The sequence below is a fragment of the Lycium barbarum genome, chromosome 6 (genome assembly GCF_019175385.1).
Source record: "Lycium barbarum isolate Lr01 chromosome 6, ASM1917538v2, whole genome shotgun sequence".
NCBI classification, from domain to species: domain Eukaryota; kingdom Viridiplantae; phylum Streptophyta; class Magnoliopsida; order Solanales; family Solanaceae; genus Lycium; species Lycium barbarum.
Window position 1 is genome coordinate 105728600 of NC_083342.1, and position 25105 is coordinate 105753704.

Here is a 25105-nt window from a genome sequence, read left to right on the forward strand (position 1 = left end):
ATGAGAAAATTGAAAAATATTTTTTCGGAAAATATTTTCCTCCATACTGAACATACCGTCAGTGTACAATACTTTTCTGAGCATTCGACTTTCTAATTTTATTTTTTTCCAACTATCGCAGCGCATGAATTTGACCATAAGCCAGGGTCTACTGCGCTGACATTTCCTTCTCTATCTTTTTTTTTTTTTTTGAAATATCTGTATTCCACCTTGACAAACCATTACATGGACAAATACATTGAACTAACATCAAGAAATGTAAAGGAAATAAAATTAATGAATGATAATGTTCTTCTAGTACTATTGCATCTCCAAAAAAGAAAATGAGAAATGTATTTACATGCCTTATTAGGAGACTGATTTTTTGCATTGAAAAATTTACAACCACATCCTATGTCATTCCTAAAAAAGTAGGAATCTATTAGTTCAGTTGATTGACTGCATGAACTTTCACCTTATTAGTGAGGGTTTGAATCCCACATTGTAATCCCCTTCCCTATTTCTCTTTCCCCTGCCCACTATGTAATAAAAAATAATTAAAAAAAAATGTATTTCCTAAAAAAGAAAGGCCACCTGCCATTACATACCTCTCGGCTGCCCTAATTAATTGCCCCATAATATTGCTTGACCTATAATTCGAATACATTGTCAATGGCTGGCCAACTTTCGGCCTAGCTTATACAGAACCATCACCATCCCATGCAAATTCGTGTCAAATATATACCAGCTGATTTGAACATTCTAGTCAAAACCAATCCTATTATATCTATTGTCTTCTCCATTAGTATTGTTCTCGTCCTCAGAAATGCCCCTATTAGCCGACTTTTACAACAAATTTTATTTATTCTTTGCTGCTTTACGTCGTAACCCCAGTTGGAATAATCACTAGCGTTATGGTCTTCCCGGCCCCAATGGTATGCAACTTTTCCATCATAACTTAAATATACCCAACCAACAGATCTAGAAAGAGCTAGTGGCTGTGAAGAGTCATTTCTAACATATATAGCACATGATGAGCCCTCCTCCATCACGACAATTTAACAGTTGGAGTTTAATTTGGTAAATCTTCCACCAAGAAAATAAGTGGTGAGTGTTTACCCTGTGACAAGAATTGTGGGTCAACGGAACCTACATGTAAATTTTTTGTAATATCAGGAGATACATGAAGTTAGCATTCACTTAGTTGAGGTGTCTAAGTGAAAGATGCTGCCAACTACATTTGTCTCCCGATGAATTCAGCCTTAATTAAATATTGATGAGTTGAGCTTTTTAGTGTTTATTATATGATGATGGAAGATGATAGATATCCAATAAAATAATTAAGGTGCGCTCAAACTAGTGTCACCACTATATTAGTTTAAAAAAATTGAATTAATGTCGGCTAATGTGTGTTCTAACGGTTGATTGGAGGGTTGTGGATCATAGCCAAGTGACCATAAGGTTCATTGGGTGAGGGGCGGAGCTAGCTTGAAGGAAGGGGATTTAATTCTTGAAAAATTATACTGTGCAAAATTGCAAATAAAGTAAAAATCAATTTCTTTTGGTTATATATAATCTATTTAATTTCCTTGACATAAGGAATTTTTTGGTAAACTAGTGAACAGAGTTGAAAAGTTGCTTGGTTAAATGTAAGTTTTAGGTGTGACATTTTTGAATTCCCGCCTGACCAAAAACAGTATTTTGGTTGGGAATATGTTACTTGATACTCATCTTAATTAAGCTAAAGTGATTCTAGATCCGAAAAATAAAAGAAAACGCCTCCGCATGCGGGGGTCCGTTTCGAAGATTTGATTCTTTTTGAGGACCAAGCACAAAGCACATTAAAATTCATATTAATAATAAATGATAATCAAATTAAAATATAAAACTTTTGTTTATTCTGATGTCATGTGAAATATGTAACAATCTTATTTACAAAGTTAAATAATTAGAAAGAGTGCGCCTACATTTTATGTAATGACCATATCTTCAATAATATTTGGGACCTGAGACACCAACACTTTTTATTGATCACGTCTTCCCGTCTGTTTTAGCCTCGACAGAAAGAGTTACCTGATATCTATTGCTGGTGGGAGGTGTCAAGTATATATCTTGTGAAATTAATCTAGGTGCTTGCAAACGGGCTCGAACTGATTATATATATATATATATATATATATATATATATATATATATAAAAAAAAAAAAATACCAACACCACTGTACGCTTTTATCGCATGGCGTCGACGATCATGAGACCCCCAATCGGCCAATCATAATGATTATTATGCATTAATAATAGCAATTTATTCAACTGTAATATCCAAATAGCTATTTGACTTTAGGTACATTCCAATTTATTAAACTGTACTAATATATAGTAATACTTGCAACTTATTTGGAACTCTAAAACTCAAAATCTAAATAGAAGCGGACCTAAGATTTTGAGTTTATGGATTCTAGAAAATTCAAAGGTTTTTGATGAAATATTTATAAGTAAATTTTTGAACACAAATATAATTTTTGCGCCAAAACTATTGAGTTCTGCCAAACTCGTAAGCAAAACTACAGTAGACTTATTTTTATGATTGGCGTTATTTCATCAAAACATCACTTGCCATAAGTGCTTAAGCTCTCACAAACTCCTTCACAACAAGTGCCAATTCCTTCAACTTCATGTCGTCAAAAAACTCACAGCCATGAAAGCCTCCTTCACTAAAACTATCCACAACTTGCACACCTTTTTCTTTCAACATCTTTGAAACCTCAATTTGTCGATCGATCAAAGGATCGCCATCACAGCCAATCACCAAAATCTTCAAACCTTGTAATTTCACTTGATCAAACAAATTTCCATTTGATCTAATCTCCACCATCGGATTACAATATGGATGATCACGATCGCTTCCTATAGGCAACGCTAACTCCCACATAATATCACTCACATTTAGTGACAACATCTTAGCACAAGCTAATCTTAATTCTGATTTTGTCCTTTCATTCCCACCAAAAAAAGCATGATGTAAAAGTAACCCTTTGATTTCTAAAGGCTTAAGGTATTCACCACCTCCAGCGACACGTAAACCTACGTGGTAAGTAATGTTGCCACCAGCACTAGTACCCATGAGAAAACACTTAGAAAAATCAGCATATTTTATTAGCAACTCATCAGAGGTGTTCTTGATCCAATGCAACGATTCCATGCAATCATCGTAAGCTGCTGGAAGTCGATTTTCAGGTGCGTATCGATAATCGACGGACACGATTATTGCTGGAATTTCAGCCACGAGTGTTGCGTAAAAACTTTGTAAGATTGGTGTGCCTACATTAGCTGCCACTACGAATCCTCCACCATGAAAATATACAATAAGAGGGAGTTTATTTTTCGAGTTTAGTACTTCACGAGGGATGATAATACGAGCCCATGTGTTCTTTGTGGCGTTAATGATGAGATCTTTAGTGAAGACGGAGGAATGATCAGGAGTAGTGGTGGCAAATGGACGAGTTGGTGAATTTTGTGGACGTGTGATAGAGCCGTCAGCGTTACGAATAATGCCTAAGTATCCATAAGGATCGATATTAGGATCAATTAGAGCAATTTGATCAGCCATATATGGTAATTAAATTGGACAAGTTAGACTAGTGATGGAGAGGAGTGTTGGTGATGTATAAGAGAGCAATGTTGAGATTTTTATAGCCTTTATGGGTAGCCTTTTCAAATCATCAGCCGTAGAAGATTCAACAAAATACTACTGGTAAATTGAATTTCTTTTGTCATTCCTAGTGGTAAATTGAATTTCTTTTGTTAGTATTAGTGTTGAGTTGGTTTTGGTTTGAACTTTATATGAGTTAATAACATCCATAGGATATAAAACCAATTCACATTCAAAATTCTAATTTCAAGCTTGAATAATATGATAATAAAAAAAAAATTAAGAAATATTTATAAATTACATTACAAATAAATATTTTTAAAATTGAATACATGTAATGTCGGGTTGGTTTGGTTCGGTTTGACTTTTTTTAGCTAAAACCAAACCAAACCAATTATGGTCGGGTTTTTTTTTCAACACCAAACCAAGTCAAACCAAACCACTAATCGGGTTTTTTTCTCGGTTTGATTCGGTTTATCGGTTTGATGCGGTTTGTCGGTTTACTTTGTACACCCCTACCACTAGCATGTGAATAATGTCAAAGAAATTGACAAATATTTGAAGCATGAAGTGTCGAACCATTCAATTTTTAGTCGTATTTAGACAATGATTCCTTCATCTTTTTAAAATAAAACTTCAAATAAATGCTTCTAGAATTTTGTTGAAGTTGATACATATATATTTCTTTTTTGGTTAAAGGACGTTAATATTCATAATTAAACTGGACCAATAAGTTATGCATTCTGGAGTCAGATTAATACTATTAAATGCCAAAATATGCCTAAAAAAAGGTAATTTCTAGTGTCTGCGCCCTATGTGTATCCACGGCAAATAAAGGAGGAGCTGCTAAGTGAAACTACGTCACAAAAAAAGTTATCTTTGCTCCTTCCTTCGCTAGTAGGTCCATAACCTTGTTTTGCTCCCTGAAGCTGTGACTAAGGGCTATGCCCCCAAGCTCCCACATTAGTAATTACCATTGATTGTGTAATAGATTGACAGGTTTGATGGTTACAGTTTGACATTCTTTTTATACATCAAGATTTGTTTTGTCTTATTCTTTACATTTTCTTTCTTTTTATTTTTATATAAAAGAAAATAAAAATCACTAAAATGAAACAAAGTTTTATATTCTAATATTTGAAGCTTTAGTTAATTTATGTTAGATTTTCTTTTCATTTACCATATAAAATGTGAACAATAAGTAACAAAAGTGAAATATTTAACTGGCTCATTATTGACCATATAAAATCTAAAAAAATGAGGATCAAATTAATGCTAGTTAAAGGATTCAAACCATGACTACAAGGAATAATTTCCATCGGTTTGAAAATTCTTCAACACGTGAAAAAGAAAATCAACAAGCAACTAGTGTTGGTTTAATTTGGTTTGCTCTAATTGACAGTTCAGATACCCCAAAGTCATGTATATTTCGATCTAGGTTCACTGAAAGTTTGAAACTGTGTATATAATTTGAATTGATTGTTTGGCAAAGAGGTTAACTTAGCATAGTGTAAAATAATCTTTATACAATCATGTAATCTTAAAGATAATTAAAGATACATTTCATAAGAAGAGTCATTACTTTAGTAACCTAGAAAATAAGACAGATTGCTTAGTACAAAGCAAAAATCATTTATACTGTCAGTGTATATAAGTCATATTCAATCACGGCGTTCCAAATTTCATGTTTTGAACTTTGTTCGTTCCAATTTGTCGGACCTTTTGTTGTTTGTAATGAGACTTCCTATAGTTGGTTTCCCGTATCAGCTCATGAGTTGCTTCATATTGGAATTTTATTTTCGTTTACTTTTCATTTTGCTGTTTCTTTGTTGATCTTTCTGCCTGGTTTTCATTTCTATAAAGGCATCCTAAAGTACGTAGTTAATCCTTGGTTCCAATTTGACTTCGGTTTTCACGTATTAAAAACAGCTATACGTACAATCGGGTATTCGTGAGAATTTTAAGTTTTGATTTCTCGATATTAGTTCAAATAAATAAAGTTTTAACCCCTAAATCGTTTGGAATTATAGTTGTTGCCTTCTTGTCGTAATATAACCCATTTGTGTCAGTCATTTCTCGAGGGGCCAGGTACAGAGGTTTACAGCATTATTGGTTACACTCAAATAGTTTATGTAAAGTTAAACCAATTTTTTTCCTCACAGGCTTAATATACACAAGAAACGTCTAAAGGACTCCTTTAATTTTTTGTACTTAACATGATCTAAGAGAATTAATTTTAGTCCAAAGTCCCATATAACTAAAAGCTAGCAGGCCTGACCTGAGACCATGGATAGGCCAGTGGACTACCACTCACTTTTTAAAATTTTATTTCAGAATGAGTAATAAATTTGGCCAAACTACAGTAAATTTGGAAATTAGATTAAAGTAATTTGAAATCAATATTAAATGATCAAGTGGATGATTTCAAGTAGTGTAGTAACAAATTATGGCCTAAAACTATGGTCCTTCCCGAAAATGGACTTTGATATCCATCCTAACTTTGTCAAGTGAATGAGAGATCTATCCACTTATCCAGTTCCCAAAGCTAACTGAAAAACAAACGACTCAATATACCAAGCCATGATGAAATTGACATATAATAAACACAACTCTTCTCATTTCATATGCAATCACAAGTACATAGGCAAACTGTACGACGACATTAGCAAGTAATACTTACCACACCATACCACACCAGCATAATTTAACGCTTTTATTCAAACACAAACACTCAAGAAAACATCACCACACTCACAAAGAAGAAAGGAGGTGTATATGATGTTTTTGATTTCATTGCAGCATGAACCATCTTCCATAAAGCAAGCTAAATGTGAAATTTCCAAACATGTTGGCATTTCTCTATGGAACAAATGCACCATTGTACTTTTTCACAGCCTCTCTGCTATCAATTGTTCCTGAGTACTTCTTCTGTGCTGGGGACACTGGTTTTAAGTTAGCATACCTTTTCCTGGCCTCACTGCTATCAATGGTTCCATGTGGTGGGACGATTGCACCATAGCGCGGTTCCTGTGTATTCTCATATGGAGGTGGAAAATGCTCCCCGGCCTGGATTTTTTCAGGGTAATGGCCTTCTATTTGTGGACTGTATTGTTCCTTTGGTGGAGAAGTAGGGGTAGATGAAGGTTTCCAACTTCGCAGTTCATGATCAGGGTAGCTTTGTTTCATTTCAGGTGTTGAATGTGATGTTGGTGGAGAGTGTGGTTGTTGCTTAGCAGCGGGGGAAAACAGAGACTTCCAACCTTTTGTCTTCTTGGGGTAACTTTCGTTATTTTCAGATTTTGGATCTGCAGTTGAAAAATGTGGTTGTTGCGTAGAACCAGGGGGAAAATGAGGGTTTACATCGTGTTTTGTCTCAGGGTATCTTTCTTTCCTTTGAGATGTCGGATTAGAAGTTGGTGAATGTGATTGTGGTGTATAAACAGGGGAAAATAGAGGCTTTGGGCCATGTGTTGTTTCAGGGTAGCTTTCTTTTCTTTGAGGAGTTGGTGAATGTGAATGTGAATGTGGCGTATTTTCAGGGTAGCTTTCTTTCCTTTGAGGTGTTGGATTAGAAGTTGGTGAATGTGATTGTGGAGTATAAACAGGGGAAAACAAAGGCTTTGGCCCATGCGTTGTTGCAGGGTAGCTTTCTTTCCTTTGAGGTGTCGGGTTTGAAGTTGGTGAATGTGGTTGTTGTGAATAAACAGTGGAAAACAGAGGCTTTGGGCCATGCGTTGTTTCAGGGTAGCCTTCTTTCCTTTGAGGTATCGGACTTGAAGTTGGTGAATGTGGTTGCTGTGAATAAACAGGGGAAAACAAAGGTTTTGGGCCATGCGTCTTTTCAGGGTAACTTTCTTTCCTTTGAGGTATCGGGCTTGAAGTTGGTGAATGTGGTTGTTGTGAATAAACAGGGGAAAACAGAGGCTTCATTGCTTTTGTTGGTTCTGGGTAGCTCTCTTTCCTTTCGGATGTCGGATAATGGGTTGGTTGTGTAGAAACAGATGAAACCAGAGGCTTTCCACCCTGAGTTCTCTCAGGGTAACTTTCTTTTTTTTGTAGAGTCGAGTAAGATGCTGGAAAATGTGAGTGTGGTGCATAAGTAGGAGAAGCCAGAGGTTTGTTACCTTCCGCAAGGATCTTCATGGCAGTGCCAATATCGTTTGTGGCCTGGCTAAGTGGAGGACTAGTTTTCTTGTAACCTCCATTGAATCTTGGCTTGCCATGATCATCTTGGTTGTTGCTATATGGACTTTTTACATAATCATCATCACCTCTCCTGCTGTCCCAATCCTCACGGGTCAATCTTGATCTTGGTGGTGAATCCCTTGTGTTGTTGACCCCATAGTCCTTGAAATGGCCAGCCTTGGGAGAACCTATGGAGTGAGTGAAGCTAGGATTTTCATAACCATCATTCTTATACTTATATGGACTTGATGCGCGATTATCTTGAAGGTGCAACCCTTCAAACCTATCGCGAAGAGGGCTTCCACTTGACTTCTCCCAATCTTTGTCACTAAAATCGCGATGCTTACTGTACTTGGGAGAGTCGTGATCTTCACTTCTCCAACTAGGCTTATTAGTGCTCCTCTTTGGAGAGCTCAAAAGAGGGGGATGAGTTGGTCGACTAGCTTCATTATGAATTTTATCAAAGAAGTCATGGACCTTCCTAGGACTATGATCGTCCCATTCTTCGCACACATCGTACTCGTCTAGTAGACCATAACTACGACGAACTTCAACAATTCTTTGAGCTCTCACCACATAGCCCTCAACGCCATGTTCGGTTGAGTAGGCAGTGATCACAGGATGACAGACATGATCAGGGTAGTCACTTACTGTTGTAATTGGCTTCCCCCTGTCATCTTGGTATCTTTGCGCCTCCTTGTAGGTTTTAAAACCTCCACCGTTTCCATAACCAGCCATAAACTATTCTTAGACTAGAGATGGGAAAACTATATCCTTTTCTCTGTGTGCTTAGTTTAAAGCAAGTTAAAACTTCTCCTTATATAGAAAAGTAGAGTATATGTTGCATATGGATCATTTCTCTTCTTTATTCTGTTTCTACTGTTTTAATCTTTGGATTCCCTTAGCTTTGTCCATAATGTGAAAGAACCAGATTCTTCAATACTTTGCCTGGCTATGAGGTTTTCATTTCCATTGATTTATATTCATGAGAGGGCTAATAGGGCCAAGCAGGACAAAGGGAACAAAATATTTTTTGTGAGAATCGTAGGGTATAAGAGATAAATGTGAATATTTTACTCTTCAAGTAAAGGATAAGATTGCGATTTAAGCCTCCAAGAATTAGAACCAGCTACTAGATAAAGATACTTGTAATTGGAATAGATTCTCTTCTTTTACTTGAAGTAAACTTCAGTAAACCTCTCTTCCAGGGAATTTAACAACAGAAATTACTATTTTTTGCTTTGTTTTTTATGATGATTGTGTCGGCCCTGCTTGCGCGCACCTCGACTAATTCCACGGGATATCTGGCACATCCCACGACCAACAGGTACCAGTTAACAATGTTCACCAAGGCTAGATAGATGGAAAAAAAAATCACCTAATGTTTTTGCCTAGGATTTGAACTTAGAACCTCATGGTTCTCAATCCACTTCATTGACCACTAAGTTACATCCTTAAGTGCTTCTTTTCCTTTTAATCCCATTTTCTTTGGACAAGGAACATTTTTATATTTAGAAATAACTGAATTTTAAACTTCTCATTTTACCCTTCAAAAATCTTATGGCATGCTTACACCGATAAGTGCCAAAAGATTTTAATTCTTTTTTCTTAAACGTCATGTCCAGTCAACCTACTTCATAAATTAAAACGGGGAATATGTATTTCAAAGAGAATCTAATGCAAACTTATCTGGATGAGCTAGACAATGAACCATAGAATTTGTATCCCTCAAATTCTTCAGTGAAATCCACCAACTTCAGCTCCAAACAACTTGTGATAACCAACAAATAGGTCTGGAATCTGAATATTATGCTTTTTAAGAACGGTATATATCATCTTGCTACTGTTGATAATTTGACTTTAACGATCCCAAAAAGATCTGATCACTGTAAGTACATTTATAACGATCAAATTAATGTCCCTTCACTAACAAGGTCAAAATTGTTGTAGTGGATCAGTAATTGATGCACATGTTAACTGGGACAAGTAACTGCAGTTGAGCTTTCAGACTGGATCAAACATTTAATCATCTAAAAAGATGTGGTACTTAATCTGATGACCCACAGGTTCAAGAAGCACTAAAATTTGTTAATCTTTGACTCTCTGCTGATTGCATGGTTCTATCCACACACATTTTCACATGATATAAGGCATGTGCTTTCATATTTTCACAAGAGGCAATACAACATATACTAAAAACTGGTTCTGCTTCATCAAGTTTTATCTGACACTGATGCAAGTTATGACAAAGATTTGATATTTAACCACAGTTTATTGGTGGGGAACTTGCTCATATTGGGACAAACCTAGTGGCAAAAAATATTATTATACAACATATAATTGAACCATGAATACATATACATCATTTACCAAAAAATAAATCTAACTTCTAACTGGTCACCTAATAATCAAATGTTGGGACATCATTAAACGTTGCAGAAAATGCTTTATGCACGGTCCGATCAATGACGCTTCGGTAAGGATCCTCCTCTCTTTTCTTAAGCAAATAATTCATGTTATTTTGAACTTCAGATTTTACCCGCAAGTACAATTCTCTTGCTTTCTCTCTGTCTTTCACCAGGTCCTTCCTTCCCTTCGTATGAATAGGTTTTCCAAACAAGTAGTAAAAACGACCGGGTATCTTAGGTAAAAGGCCCGGGAGATACAGCGCTTGGTTGGCAACCTCCCCGTCCATGTCCGCCCTATACAAACATTTATGGAACGGTTATAAGGATATAACAATAAAGGGTTCAGAATGAAACGAGACAATATTAGGAAACGAGACAAGATCAATATATTAGGATCTGACCTGACTGCTAAACCCCTCCTGGCTGCCTGTTCGTTATCACGCCTTATCCGATCACCCACTATAGGAATATTTTTTAGGTCGTCATAGTCGAGAACTAACTGAAATCAAAACAGATAAGATCAGCCAATCATATGTTGAGATATAGCACAAAACTAGTTCCAAGTCCACGTATGAAATATCTCTTCAGCTCCCCACTCTTATTCTATTTTCACTATGAAGCCACCCTCAAAATTTGAAGAATGAAGAGCTCTGTAGCTTACAAGGCATGCATAAAGCAACACTTTGTGTATATAGAACACATTCAATTTGTTGACATTTGAATGTCCGCATTTCTGTTTTTGGACTATTTGAAGAGAACTGCAACTTTATTAGGGGAATGCTAAGGTTGGCAAGAAAGGGCTAGGGGAAGTTGAGCTTAGGACCTTAAGCTCAAAGTTGGACCTTAAACCATCAGATTAACCTCTTGGAATTAGAGTATCCACCTTCCTCGAAGGATATCTTTACTATCCATTTTCAGTTCACTTTGGATATTATGTATTATAAAGAGTTTAACTCGTTGAAACTAGTTAAGAAACATATTGAATTAAGGAAAACACGCTGGCTCACTAGCTTAGATTGGGATGTCATCATTGCATCCCCACAAAAAGGAGAAGATGAACTAAAATGGTCAACGGTATTAAAAAGATACAGATTTCACAGAAGAAAAAAAGAATGGTTAGAGTGTTCAAATATGTTCATCTAATCAGATAAAAGTATCAATCAGTTAATACCGGAACAAAATGTAAAAATTAAAGATAACTAGTTTTCTGATTTCCGAAGGTTGAGATAGAGATTGTCATTGGCTCATTGTACAAAGGGGAGATAGAAGTACAAGAATCCCCCTTTGGACGGGAAATGGTGATAAAAAGGAAGAAGCATCTGCCCAGAATAATAATATTTAGTTGAACCAGTTACTATTTACAGATCAAAGGGGATAAGTGAAGAGCTCATCCTTGTTCTTCTCCTTCTATTTTCTATGAGCTAATTTCTCCGACAAAACTAAATTCTCCGAAAATTCAAAATACCCGAGAGACGAGAAAACTCTATGCACCTTCCAAATATGAAAAGAAACAAGCTAACAGATAGATAATCAAAGCTTTAAGGGAAGTAATATCAAGGAACCAAAGAGCATCACTATTTCTTCTAATGTAGCAAAGGAAAATATATGTAGGACATCATTAACAAACCTGTGCTATATCATCTTCCCCTACAACCCCAAATGGCACAATTGTCGCACCAAACCTTGCAGCCATTCTGATGAATTCTGGTTGATCAGGCCAAATCGCCTTGTACTCTTCTCCCTACAACAAATAGAAAACCATCAACATAGGGAAATAACATCACAAGGAAAAAACCTAACTTGACGACAATGAGGTTATTGTTATTTTCTTCTCATTCTAATGAGGTACACTGGAAGACAAGTAGACAACAGTCACCAGTTTTTCTCTTAAATTTACTTTGTGAATAGCAGTTAAAAAACAGAACAGGAAAATTAGTTTAAAAGAAAAAAACACTTAAAAGCAAACATGTCCGAGTACCGGTTCTAATATACCATTAAAAGAGACTATGACCAGATTAGCTCTATCGAAGTTCAAGAATATAAGGTGCTTGTTATTATGTTAGAAGTGAAGTATTAAAATAGCATCAATGCAAGCATTAACTTAAGAAAAAAATTTGAAAGGCATTCATCACCAAATGTCATCCAAACTCCAAAGTGGGATTTCTACAATTTTTTTCCAATGGATCTTTAATTTTTCGAGCAAGAAGGCATTGCTTTGTTATTTTTTCATTGTAAGATGTCATCATCAAATTAACAAGCAAATTGAGCTTTAGTTGTCCACTACTCGTTAAATCCTCAATTACAGAAGAAAATGTATCTATAAGCAGAGAATTCCAGTATTAAGTACCAGTAGTTCACATCCTAGCGAAAAGGTAAGGAACTGGAACTAACAATGATTTAAAGTGAATCACAATTTTAGCAGAGTTGTAGGTGAAGGCATGAATAGTAATAGTACAAGGCTTCCAATTTGAGAATAATAGAAAACAGAATTAATCTACTTTTGTAACTATTATGCATCCACTTGATGCCAACAATGAAATTATTTACTTCGTAAAAAAAAAGGGAATTAACCAAGGGGAACATTATGACACACCTTACGATGTAAGGCCTCACGGGCACCACCAGGATACAGCAGAACATGTGACTTTGTTGCAAGCAACTTAAAGAAGTTGCTGGCACTGACAGGCGTAGCTCCATATAGTCTCAGCACATCAGTGAATGAGCTTTCATTAGTTTGACTCTCAGTCAGCTGAGTAAACAATGTCGGATGTGCTATACCACGAAGTAAAATTTTCCTCTGCCTCAAATATTCTGAAACAAGAGGGGTGATTTCTAATCCCATAAGCATGTGATAACCGACCAACAACACAGGGCCTTCACATGGGACCCCTGCTAGACCTCTTACAATTTTCCCATTTTCCATTGTGGACAGCATAACTGGACTAGTAAAATTGAGATACCATCTGCAATATCATATTTGCATAATATTAGCCGCAAGAGGCAAGATATTAACAGATGCATTATAAATTGTTAAGGGAGCTGAAAATATGTGAATTTGATTGACGTATTAAAGGAAAAAAGAAAGACTAATTCATTAGGTTGTAGCTTCATGACCCAAGGCTTTTGAACACATTGAATTGACTGAAGTTCAATTTTTCTCCATACATAATTGACCAAATAAAGAAGCATGAGCTTTTGATGTAATGATAGATTTCGTCGCAAAGTGACGAACGTTATAGGTTCAGAATTCAATTAAGCACTCTCATCAAGGGATCAGACTCCTCACACCTCAGCAGGGCTGCATTTCAAAATTTGTACATGTTGTCTTATTGTTTTCAAAAGCAGATTAGGTAATAAGCATGTGTGCAACATGAAATTGTTTTTTCTTCCTAACACCTCTTCTGTGTTGATTCTTTCCTTCTGAACTAAAATATTGTTAAGAATTAAATAAAAAATACTACAGAACTAGATGGTATGTGGACAAAATATAATACATCTGAACAAACTTTGACATGTTACTTTCTCTCAGTAGAAAATTTTCAAATTACATCACATTGCGCATTCTCAGAGAAAATTCTTGATAAATTCTGTTGCATAAAGAAAACACACATATACTTTGCCCTAACACTTCCATAGTATTTCATTTAAAGCAGTAAAATTTCAAGGAGGAAACAACAAGCTTGGTCACAAGAAGAGAACGGAACAAAGGGGAAAGGAGCAAGATGTAAAAATTGCTGAAGGTTCAAATGGAAGGACTACCAAAGATCATTCAAATACTTCTAATGGCTATGTCAGTCATTCATGCCTATCAATGCTGCAGAAAGTGTCGATGAGGAACTGCTACATGAATCAAGTGACAGTCAAATGAACAGAGGTGAGATAGTGGAAAGGAATTAAATGTGTCCAGGTGAATAGATGCTTATTGCTGCACTGAAGCAAGTTAGCCATGCAATGTGCCTCACATCGATGTACACATACACATGGAGATTGAGAGCCTCGGAAAAGAGGAAGGTACATGTAAGGAAGCAAATCTGTGCTTTATATATGTGGAAACATGTAATCATTGATGTAGATACTGCATCTGTGGGCTTCAGTATGGTGGTAATTTTTCACAGATATTTGCCATACACCTTATAGGTCAAGGTGCAAAACTTTTATCCGTTTGGTTTTGCCCATGCTGTTTTCATATGTAAATGGAGCTTTTTGTGCAATGAACCTTCATTCTAAGAATTAAGTTCGGAAGGGAAGGATGACAAATTAGTGCATTCCTCTGCTAGTAATCACCCATTTGTCTAATCACTTCCAAATTTACTTATAATGCAACTGGGATTTCCATCTCCTTTTCCCCGTGAAGGATCATGAACTCGTAAAAATCATAGTTGACCAAGGTGGCAGTGATTATTTTGTTGTTTAAACTGAAAATCAACGTAGGAATTCATCGCCGATTGTCTGATATACTTGTTTCTGCCTACATCGTCTTTATTATTAAAGGAGAACAAATTAAGGTTACTTGAATTTGTTGGTCTAACTACGTGGGATTCACAATTAAGACTTTCAATTAGCTTAATGTTATATTTCATGTTGACCCTCGTTTGTGTAAATTAAATTTGCTCGGAAGGTATGTATTTAACCATAGACCACAGCGGGGAAAACTAGAACTTGGGAAACTAAAGGAAAGAGAAGAACGAGAAAACAAAGAAGAACTCAAGGGGAAAATAGAAAAAGGTAAAAGGATAAGCTTATGCTCGATGGCCTACTGCAACAAAGTGTTTGCCTGATTAACCGTATGCTCAATTACCTATTGTCCTTGAGTGCGTTCTTGAATTCTGACTCACTAGGAGGCAGAAAATCCATGACATAATCGTGCCTTTTCGAACGACGATATTTGCTAGTACTTTTGATGATGGTTAGCAGATTAATACCATCTTCCTGCACAATTAAAATGGCAATCAACCCAACTGTTACAAAGTCCCCACAACAGAATCCATCCACATATTGTAAGGTCATATTACAGAAATAAAACTACCAGTCACCAGACTCATCACGAAACGCAAGAATCCAAAAAAATCTCTAATGTTCTGCCTTTTGATTAGATTTTCCATTGCTTTCAGACAACTTAAAAAAAAGCTAAAACAGAGAAGACAAAAAATAGAGTTTCATCTACATTTTGCTAAAAATAGGATTTTCCATTCACTCACTCATGCATTGAGGATGTATATTAGTTGAAATGGAGAAGGAATAGGTGCCAACTTATCTTAACCCTAGCCAGGCATGAAGTTCAGATATCATTGTAGCTTTAAATTTTAGAGAGCGTTTAGAAAATGTATGTCAAGATATATAAGTTAAACTGCAATATAAGAATAACAAAGAAAGAAACGGAAGAAGGCCTTCTATATGATAATTAATAGTTGTGTAAAATGGACTATTTTATTTTTCTAAAGATACTTTTAGTGCAGACTTCCTGTTGAACTTGATAAACTTTTTAGCGTTCTCAAATACTAAATCTAAAATGTCCAGACACACTTGTCTTATGGAAATCTTTTACATTACTCAATGGTTCTCAGTTTGAAAACTAAGAAGTGCAAGTAGCAAGCGCTGTCATATATTTGAAGGTGGGATAGTCGATGTAAAGTGTAAATAATTAAGCAAACAGCTTATTTAGCTCATTAATTTAAAGCAAGAACTCAAGCTGCAGGATTCTAGTCTAGTGGTAAGAGCGCAAAAATGTGACGTGTAGGTTAGGTGCATGCCATGAGTTCGAATCCTTTCGCAAACAAAAGCCTAACATTTAAGTGGAAAAGGGTAGAGGGGCGGGCCATTATCCAGCAACCAGCAAGTTTCAAACCGTGCAGCATTGGCCCTCAGGATTTCTCGGTTATCAAAAAATAAAAAGCCAAAGTAAGAATCCGATGTTGTCTCAATATCTATTTTTAGGATTACTGCCTACCAGAGAAACAAGAAAAACAATTGAGAATTAGATCAAATTATCAAATTTAAAAACACTACAGAGTTATTGAGGCTCTCTACAGCAACCATCCAATTAAGTTTACTACATATATACTAAGGACAATAACTACTCGAAGAAAGCAGATGGTTATTTTTGAAAAACAAAGAAGCATGATAAGATCCCAAAAGGAGAACTCCTCACCTACCAATAAAATAGTATGCCCATTGTCTTTGAAGTATCGTACTTTGCAGTTTCTTAATGAATTTGCAAGCCTCTGAGCTTCATCTCCACTTGGAAGCATGTTATCCTTGCCACTATACATTGCAATTCAATTCGATCACTTCTTTAAAAATGTTTATCCGATAGGCAGAAAAAATTCAAGCTCATGCACGCATGGAATACAAAGAGAATATCCTACAGAAGATTTTAGCATCATTTTCAATTTTCCCTCACAAGGCAGAATTATGCTCGTAAGGATATATATCAATGTAGGTTTCATGAGATCTTTTTTATCTTTCAGAACATCAACTAAGAAAGGTTAAACACATCATAGAACCTAAATGGATAATTATGACGGAAAATTGATGCTTTTTAACTATTATGACACCTAAAGCTTAATGAATTACTGATGAATGCCTAAGTAGAGTGTGTCTTTCACCTTCAGTTTTGCATGAGTTATTGTCCCAGGTACAAACACATGAAACTGATTATTGCAATTTCACAAAGCGATGGATAAAACTACTCCATAATGTACTGTACTCATGAACTTCACCTTCACTGTGGTGCAAGATATTTGAAGTAAATGTTTTGGTTCAAACACTACTTCATATGCTTCAAACTGTATGAGATGATCGATGATAAAAAGAAAAAGAAGAGAAAAGAAAAAACAAATCTTCAGAATTGAGGCATAAGCTTTAACCTACATCTTGCACTAAAAATTCACTCACAATAATATAAAGAGGACAGAGATCAGACCTAGCAATCACAAGTACTTCAGCATTAACAGCATGGAGGCGGGAATTTGAATAAGATGAAGCAGATCTAAGAAGCTTCAACTTCCAGAGAAGAGTTTCCTTCGGTATGATATCAGCTAAGCCCTGAAGAAACGGAGGGGGATACAATTACTGTAACATGAATGCTATGCAGTTTCCTTATTGGAGCAAAGAGACCAGAAATTTCAAATCATTTGACTATCCCAGCATAAGAATGATTCAATCACACTAAAGACTCTGTGCCCCATTAAAGACTTGTTTCCATCAGGTGCAGTATCGATCCCAGCTTATCAATAGTTTTGGTTGTTTAAGTGAAACTCCTCCATGCCCGAGAAGATTTTGTGGCATCAACTCTCCAATATATCTTTAAACGGTATTATTAAAAGCCATTACTGCATTGATTTACATACAAATTATGAGCAACTTTCTTTTCAGATACTTAGCTGAAATATTTAGTTCAACGGTACGTGTCATTCACTGTCTTGGACATATACGTTGAGAACCTTCGAGCGTGAGTTGCAACTAGGGGTGGCAACACTAGCCCAAACTCATTTGACCCGCCCAAGCTTTAATGGGTCTGGGCTAGAGTGATTTTGAAGATGGGCTGATTTGGGCTAGCCCAAGTTGACCCATCACAAATCATCAACCCAAAGTGACCCATCAAATGAGCCCAAACTGACCCATCAACTGCCCTTCGTTCAAAAGTATAAAAGCTACAAAACATGATTAACTTTTTTTTAAGAATTATTTTCTTATAATTTTTATTTTTTAATTTTTTTTATCTTTTTGCAGTCTAGTCATGAGATGTTCAGTCATTCATTCCAGGAAATTTGTTTTTATTTGATAGTAAGGTCGGTCTGAACTAACGTTCTGGTTAATCTCATAGTTATGTCCTAAAACTGAAACTAGTACATACTATATGATGATGCTAAAACCAGAATGCATACAGAAGTCTTCCTGTGGCACTAGCAAAGCCTAAATCCAGAAGAATCAACATAATGCAAGAAAAACATTTATTGATAAGGTAAATAATTTTATTGACATTGGGAACAAACTCCCGTATACAAGCAGAACTTACAGAGAGGTGTGCCAGCAAACCAGTGAGGTTGTCAGAGAGACGTTGAATAATTTGTCCAGGAGGAAGCATGGAATCAATGTTAACCATCGCCATCTTCATTGGATCACCTGATGCATAAATGACGAATTTTTGTTGACAATATGAAGGCAGTTGCAACTGCATACTGTTCATGAAATGTAAAAGGGAAAAGGAAAAAGGGTTATAAGACATATCCTCTTTGACGGGAAAAGGACAAAAGGTTTATATAAGACATGTCCTCTTTGACACAATTTTCGAACAGGAATAAATCAACACGAACCAAGAATCCATAAGCAATTTAATTTTGGGTTGATTTATGGCTCCAAATTCACCATTTCTCGTAAAGTTCCCAAACTACTCAGCGGAGTAATCAAGATTTATAAGTCTGGTACAAGTTTCTTATAGAAGAAACTCTACATTATGAGCACATGAAATATTATTCAGCTAAAGAGGAAAATGATAACCATCAAGAAACACGTGAAGGCTATAATAACAAGAAGAGCAAAATAGGGATATTGTTGAGGTCAGAAATCAAAGAAAATCTCAACAAATGCACCAAGAGTAAACTTGGTAGTTAGAGATGGTTATATTCCAGGAAGAGATGAATTATACCCATAACAAAGCTCAGTAGATATGGGACCGTAACATGAATTTCATCAGGCAAAGACTCTAGAAGAGGAAGCAGAGGTTGGAGTTGTGTCCTGCCAAATGAAGTAGCTGAAAAATGTAGAAACTAAAAATTAGAGGATGGATCATTGATGCAGTGGCATGCCAAAAAGAGTTACAATAAGAAAAGGCTATCTTTCTGATAGCTTACCTGGATTAGCTAATATCAGAACAAGGTCAATCTTAGGATTATGAGCAGCAACAGCAAGAGCCAAGCACCCTCCAAGTGAATCTCCAACTAAATAAATTGGCTTGTTTGGAGATGAAGCATGCTTCAACCTCACAGTTCTCTCGACAAATTTCACCAGTTCTATAAATTTAAAGCAAATAGAGTATAACCATAAACTTTCTTCTGTTCCAGCTATAATAAATCTCACATGCAAATGTTCCGTAAGCAAAACACATCGATATAGAATCAACATATGTCAAAGCAAATATTCTGAGGTCATAGCTGAATTCCAAACTTCCGAACTTTACCATTTCTTCATATTTTTTGAAGCTTTGGCAGGCAGTTAACCATACGAAGACAACTATAAAGAATCTTCCAACTTACTTGTGCCAAGTCCTTTCCGTATCCCCCTCCCCACCTCCCAAAAAAAAAAAAAGAAAAAAAAAAAACTAAGTAGTCCCCAAAGACAACAGATTGAAAGAAGAAAAGAAGTAGAAAACATAAACTCCAATTTCTTCTCTCCTCAATTTTTATTACCTGACCATGTGGTCCAATAGTTTGCTTCTTAGTTTGATCATTTAAAAGAGAGACATATGCGAGATAATTGGAGAGACATACAGAATTCCAAATACCACCCTCTATATTGATTTCCTTCCATCAACCTCACTGTGTTTTCTTCAAGAAGTCACCCTAATTCTTTCTACCAACCTTGCAAATCCAAAAACCTATGAATCTTTTTAACAGTGACCTCTTTCGCTCTATGGTAAAGTTTCTAATTGATACTTATTGCAAATATAAATATAAATTTACAATATATGACTTCTCCGCTGAACCAACCAATATATGCACAAAACACTAAATAAGGTAAGAAATATTATACCGTCAAACGGTGTTCGATCATACACAGGAATATGCAAGCACCAAACCTGAAAAACTCTGCAACAAGCAATTATTCAGTAAAGAATTTGTACTGAAGTGTTTAAGAAAAGGGCCACTGAACTGTTTAACCACAGAGTAATGAGCCTTACTATATGAAATCAAGCATCATATCATATAGAAGGTTAACTAACTTTTCTACCACAAGTATTTATAGTCATAGTAAGAGGCCCAGGGTATATGCACAACAAGCAACAACAACTACTACTACGCCTCGGTCCCAAACAAGTTCCACGGAATGGCATTGAAGAACAAGCCACAGACACGATATAAAACACAACTGATAGTTTTTTATATGTGATGATTGCAATGTAAGATAACAAACAACAAGAACATACCTAGTGTAATCCCACGATAATAGCCAGTCATATCTGCTTTAACACATGAAAAAGAAATGTCTTTTGCAACCTTTAAGGCGCAGAAAAGTAAGTGGAGAACAAATAAGCTAGGCCTAAAGAAATTGGGATTGATCGTGTACTAAACTTGATCTTAGCTAAAATGACGAGAACTACACTTGATCTTAGCTAGAAGGACGAGAAAGGTATTGGCGTTGGCCTTATATTTTTTACTTGCGCATGATTTTAAGAGGCCAGCTTAAGTTAAAGAATCTCATGCTTGTGGAATAATGAAGCTGGCTGATTGCTGCCTCAGCATCAATAAGAATAATACCAGAACCAGACAAGTATTTTTACATGTTATAGAAGAGTGTGGAACTTACTTCCCAAGAGCCTTCTCATGCAAAACAAGACCCATTCCAGTACCATCCATTCCTATACATTGGAATCGCTTTCTAGTTAGTCATCAAAAATGCTAAGAAAAACCTCCACAAATTTAACAATAAAAACTGTATCCTCGCAACAGCATGCATGACTTGCTGAAATGTACTGCTACATTAGATTGATTCAAAGGCTTTCCTAAAATTTTAGGACTACCATACTGATATTTATTCCCCTGTCTATTCCACGAAACTAATATAAAAGCTCTATACCAGAATTATTTTTGTTTTCATTTTGAAGATTACCAGGCAGAAAAAGGAGGAGAGGAGAGTCTTCCAAAGGAGGGCCAGCTGATATGGGAGTAAACCACCGCGGAGGACCTCCATCAGGCTTTATAATCTCCGATCCTATCTCAAGGTAATCCTTAACAGTTTGAGTTCCATATCCATCATCCCAAAGGGGTTCCAACTTGTTTTGAACATCCTCCTTGCTCTTCTCCTTAATAGGTGAAGCCAGACGACCGTTTTCCACATCAGCTATTGGGCTACTTTTCTCCTTTTCCTGAATAGAGGGCACACCGTTAACAGAATCTGAAGACAATAATGTGGAATCCCTGCTAGCTAAGCACGTGGTTCGAGCTATACACTGAGGCTTATAGTCTGGGCTAAAAGCAAAACGAGGGGCTGCCCAGAAATTTTGCAGAAGAGAAGCCATGGTGGGCAACAAATGGTCACAAACTGCAAAGTTCAAACTTCTGAAACAATTAATGAGTAGGCTCCAAGAAAGAGTCTCTCTCTCTCTCTCTCTCTCTCTCTGTATTGTTTATAACAATATCACTAGAAAGCTAATAGCTAAATATCTCATAATTTAACACACTTTTTCCATCACTACCATCAAAGGAAAAGACAAGAAGAGCAAGTAGTGAAAGTGAAAGAAACCAGAAGTGAATTCCTAACTTGCAAGAAATAGAGAAACTTGAAAACTCAAAGACTCCTTTAAGCGCATGAAATCTGAAAGAACCGACCAATTAAAATTAAAGAAGCTTAAAGCCACAAACTTTTGTCAGATGCGTGGCCAAAAAGAGGTTCACACAAATAATAACCAAAAAGTGTTCCCGGTGGACCAATCTAAACCACAGTACACGCAACACCAGTGCTTCATAGCTAATCCAGAACAGACAAACCTCTCAGTGGGATCAGAGATGTGAAGTGAAAGGTGCAGAGATATAGAATAGAATAAGGGAAAATTACAGCCCAATATCCTTCGGCTATTTAGTTTAAAAAATTAGTAATACACAGTTTATATTGATAGTGCACACCGACTGCACAGTTTATATTAAATATATATATATATATATATGTCTATACGTATACTAATGAAAGGTACATTTAGGTAAGTTTCGCATAGAATAAAGCATGTGGGGTCTGATAAAACTGCAAAACATACATGTGGGGTTACTTGAATTGAACTACTGTAACCTAACAACCAATGACAAGAATTTACAAGTTCTTGGAGATCTATCGAGATAATGAAGCACATGCACTGTTCAAAACATTAAAAAAAGATTGTAAAAGAAGGCGTGATTGGCTGTTTACTTACCAAGTTATATTAGAGATACACTTCCATTAATGAGAAAATAATTGGTAAAAGTGCTAGAACCTTTTCAAAGAATTGAGAATTTGCTTGAATTGTTTGATGGTGACAGTTGGTTGGAGAATTTGGTGTACTAAGTAGTATCCATAAAAGTTTCCTACTAGTACTTTCTATAAATATCAACCACTTTCCTTCTCTTTCTTTATTCCCTTTGAAAGAAATTTAACTAATTATTTTCCCATAACAAATTTTAACTAGTTCGTCATTTTTTTTTTGGGTAATTGCATTGGTTTCTCAGTTATTATTACTAGACGGCCTATGCCCGTGCTGCGCACGGGCCCAACACTTCGTATCTAAAACTTTATTTTATTCGTGTTTGCTACGAAAATTTATTAATACTTTTTAAAAGAGAAGACTTGTTTAAAAGAAAACTATTTTTCTCTCTTTGAGATAAAATAATATAAATATTTAAGCATCAGTTGATACTTTCAATTTTAATTTGATTAATTTAAAAGTGTAAAATACTTATTATTTTTTATCAAATTTTGATTTGGATAATTCTAATTCAAATTATTAAATTAATTTTACATGTTTGAAACGAAACAAAGTAGAAATTAATTTTCTATTTAAACGAAGAAATGCTATTTTTTAATTTTTGGTAAATATTCTCGGTTTAACTCATTTTACTTGTCATATTGTCTTTTGCATGGTTTTTTAAGGAAACGTAAATTAGAATTATAATTTGACTAATTTATCTTATTTATTATTTGATCTTCATTTGATATTAATCTCTTTTCACATTTATTAGAGTAAGAATAAAAATAAAAAAGTAATTAAGTTGTATCTTATTTTTTAAATATATATATATTAAGTATATTTATTTTAGTAAACATAATAAATAAATGACATGGCAGAATAGCAAATACAGCAATTAAGTATTTTGAAGAAAAGTAATAATATGAGGTTCATGTTTTTTGCTGTGCAATAATTTCATTTGCTCTCACTAATGGGTTAATATGCATGTGACAATGAATCCACTATTATTGACTTGATGGGGATACTTTGAGAATTACATTAATATTGTTTGATTTTTTAGTATATGGGGTGCACGCTTTTTTTTTACGTTGCCTTTTTTTTTTTTAATATGGGGTCCATTTTTTTAATGAGTTTGGAGAAGGTGGGGTCCACTTTTTTTCATGAGTTTTAAGTATGTTGTTGTACAATATTTCATTTGCTCCCACTAATGGGTTGATACGCATGTGGCAATGAATCCATCATTATTGATTTAATTGTTTGATTTTCTAAGCACTTTTTTTTTAACATTGTTTGTTTTTTTAATATGGGATTCATTTTTTTTTTAATATTGCTTGATTTTGTTAATATGGGGTCCACTTTTTTCCCCGTGAGTTTGGATGTGGTGAGTTCCACTTTTTTTTTTTTAATACTGGTTGGTGTTTAATATGGGGCCATGAAGAACTTCTATTTTTTAATTTTTAGTAAATATTTTTTGTTTAACTCATTTTACTTGTCATATTGTTTTTTACACGATTTTTTTAACGAAACGTCAATTAGAATTATAATTTTACTAATTTACCTTATTAATTATTTGATCTCCATTTAATAATATTTTTTCTTTTATGACATTAATCTCTTTTCACATTTATTAGAGTAAGGAAAAAATGAAAAAGTAATTAAATTCTATCTTATTTTAATATATAAGTATTTTAAGTATGTTGCTGTACAATAATTTCATTTGCTCCCACTAATGGGTTGATACGCACGTGGCAATGAGTCCATCATTATTGATTTAATTGTTTGATTTTCTAAGCATTTATTTTTTAACATTGTTTGTTTTATTAATATGGGATTCACTTTTTTTTAAAATATTGCTTGATTCTGTTAATATGGGGTCCACTTTTTTTTTCCCGTGAGTTTGGATGTGGTGAGTTCCACTTTTTTTTCTTCCTTTTTTTTTATTGCTCGGTGTTATTTAGTATGGGGCCCACCCTTTTTTTTAAAGGGACAACAGACGATGAAGTATGGGTCTAAACCCATGCTTTATATAGTTTTTTTTTTATATATATTTTATATTGCTTGGTGTCGTTTAGTATGGGGCTCACCCTTTTGGACATTATTAGTTTGCACTATTTTTATGCATATAATATATATATATATATACTATGTTCAAAACACGATTGATATAACATTGTAATTTGTGCTCCGTATCTAAAACTTTATTATATTAGTGTTTGCTAAGAATACAAAGTCTGCACTTTTTTTTTTAACATTGTTTATTTTTTTAATATGGATTCACTTTTTTTAAAAATTTTTTTTATATATTGCTTGATTTTGTCAATATGGGATACTATGTTCAAAACACGATTAATATAACATTGTAGTTTGTACTCCGTATTTAAAACTTTATTATATTAGCGTTTGCTACGAATACGCATGGTGTTTAATATAGGGCCCACAATTTTTTTCACATTTATTAGAGTAAGGAAAAAATGAAAAAGTAATCAAATTCTATCTTATTTTAATATATAAGTATTTTAAGTATGTTGCTGAACAATAATTTCATTTGCTCTCACTAATGGGTTGATACGCATGTGGCAATGAGTCCATCATTATTGATTTAATTGTTTGATTTTCTAAGCATTTGTTTATTAACATTGTTTGTTTTATTAATATGAGATTCACTTTTTTTTTTTTTAATATTGCTTAATTCTGTTAATATGGAGTCCACTTTTTTTTCCCGTGAGTTT

General features: G+C 34.9%; 3 protein-coding genes across 3 annotated transcripts; all 3 read right to left on the reverse strand.

Moving 5' to 3' along the window:
- Positions 1-2250: 2250 nt before the first annotated feature.
- On the reverse strand, positions 2251-3659 carry LOC132645220 (carboxylesterase 1-like). Its single transcript, XM_060362074.1, has one exon. The coding sequence runs from the start codon at positions 3588-3590 to the stop codon at positions 2607-2609; it is 984 nt and encodes a 327-aa protein (XP_060218057.1). The 5' UTR covers positions 3591-3659; the 3' UTR covers positions 2251-2606.
- A 2832-nt stretch (positions 3660-6491) lies between these two features.
- Positions 6492-8555, reverse strand: LOC132644327 (uncharacterized). The gene has a single exon (XM_060360915.1). It carries the CDS (start codon positions 8553-8555, stop codon positions 6492-6494), a length of 2064 nt encoding a protein of 687 aa, XP_060216898.1.
- Positions 8556-10057: 1502 nt separating this feature from the next.
- On the reverse strand, positions 10058-22056 carry LOC132645221 (phytyl ester synthase 1, chloroplastic-like). Its single transcript, XM_060362075.1, has 13 exons — positions 21053-22056; positions 20750-20801; positions 19976-20031; positions 19078-19236; positions 18873-18977; positions 18243-18349; positions 17148-17269; positions 16378-16486; positions 15024-15154; positions 12819-13188; positions 11853-11966; positions 10627-10724; positions 10058-10519 (listed from the first exon to the last, which is right to left on the reverse strand). The coding sequence occupies exons 1-13, from the start codon at positions 21459-21461 to the stop codon at positions 10219-10221; spliced, it is 2133 nt and encodes a 710-aa protein (XP_060218058.1). The 5' UTR covers positions 21462-22056; the 3' UTR covers positions 10058-10218.
- Positions 22057-25105: the final 3049 nt, after the last annotated feature.

Coding starts and splice junctions, on each gene's coding strand:
- LOC132645221 (XM_060362075.1), bottom strand. CDS start 21,461: ATGGCTTCTCTTCTGCAAAATTTCTGGGCAGCCCCTCGTTTTGCTTTT. Junction 15,155..16,377: donor ATGGGCATACTATTTTATTG/GTAGGTGAGGAG, acceptor TTAATTGTGCAG/GAAGATGGTATTAATCTGCT. Junction 11,967..12,818: donor GTGAGGCCTTACATCGTAAG/GTGTGTCATAAT, acceptor TATTTGTTGTAG/GGAGAAGAGTACAAGGCGAT.
- LOC132645220 (XM_060362074.1), bottom strand. CDS start 3,590: ATGGCTGATCAAATTGCTCTAATTGATCCTAATATCGATCCTTATGGA.
- LOC132644327 (XM_060360915.1), bottom strand. CDS start 8,555: ATGGCTGGTTATGGAAACGGTGGAGGTTTTAAAACCTACAAGGAGGCG.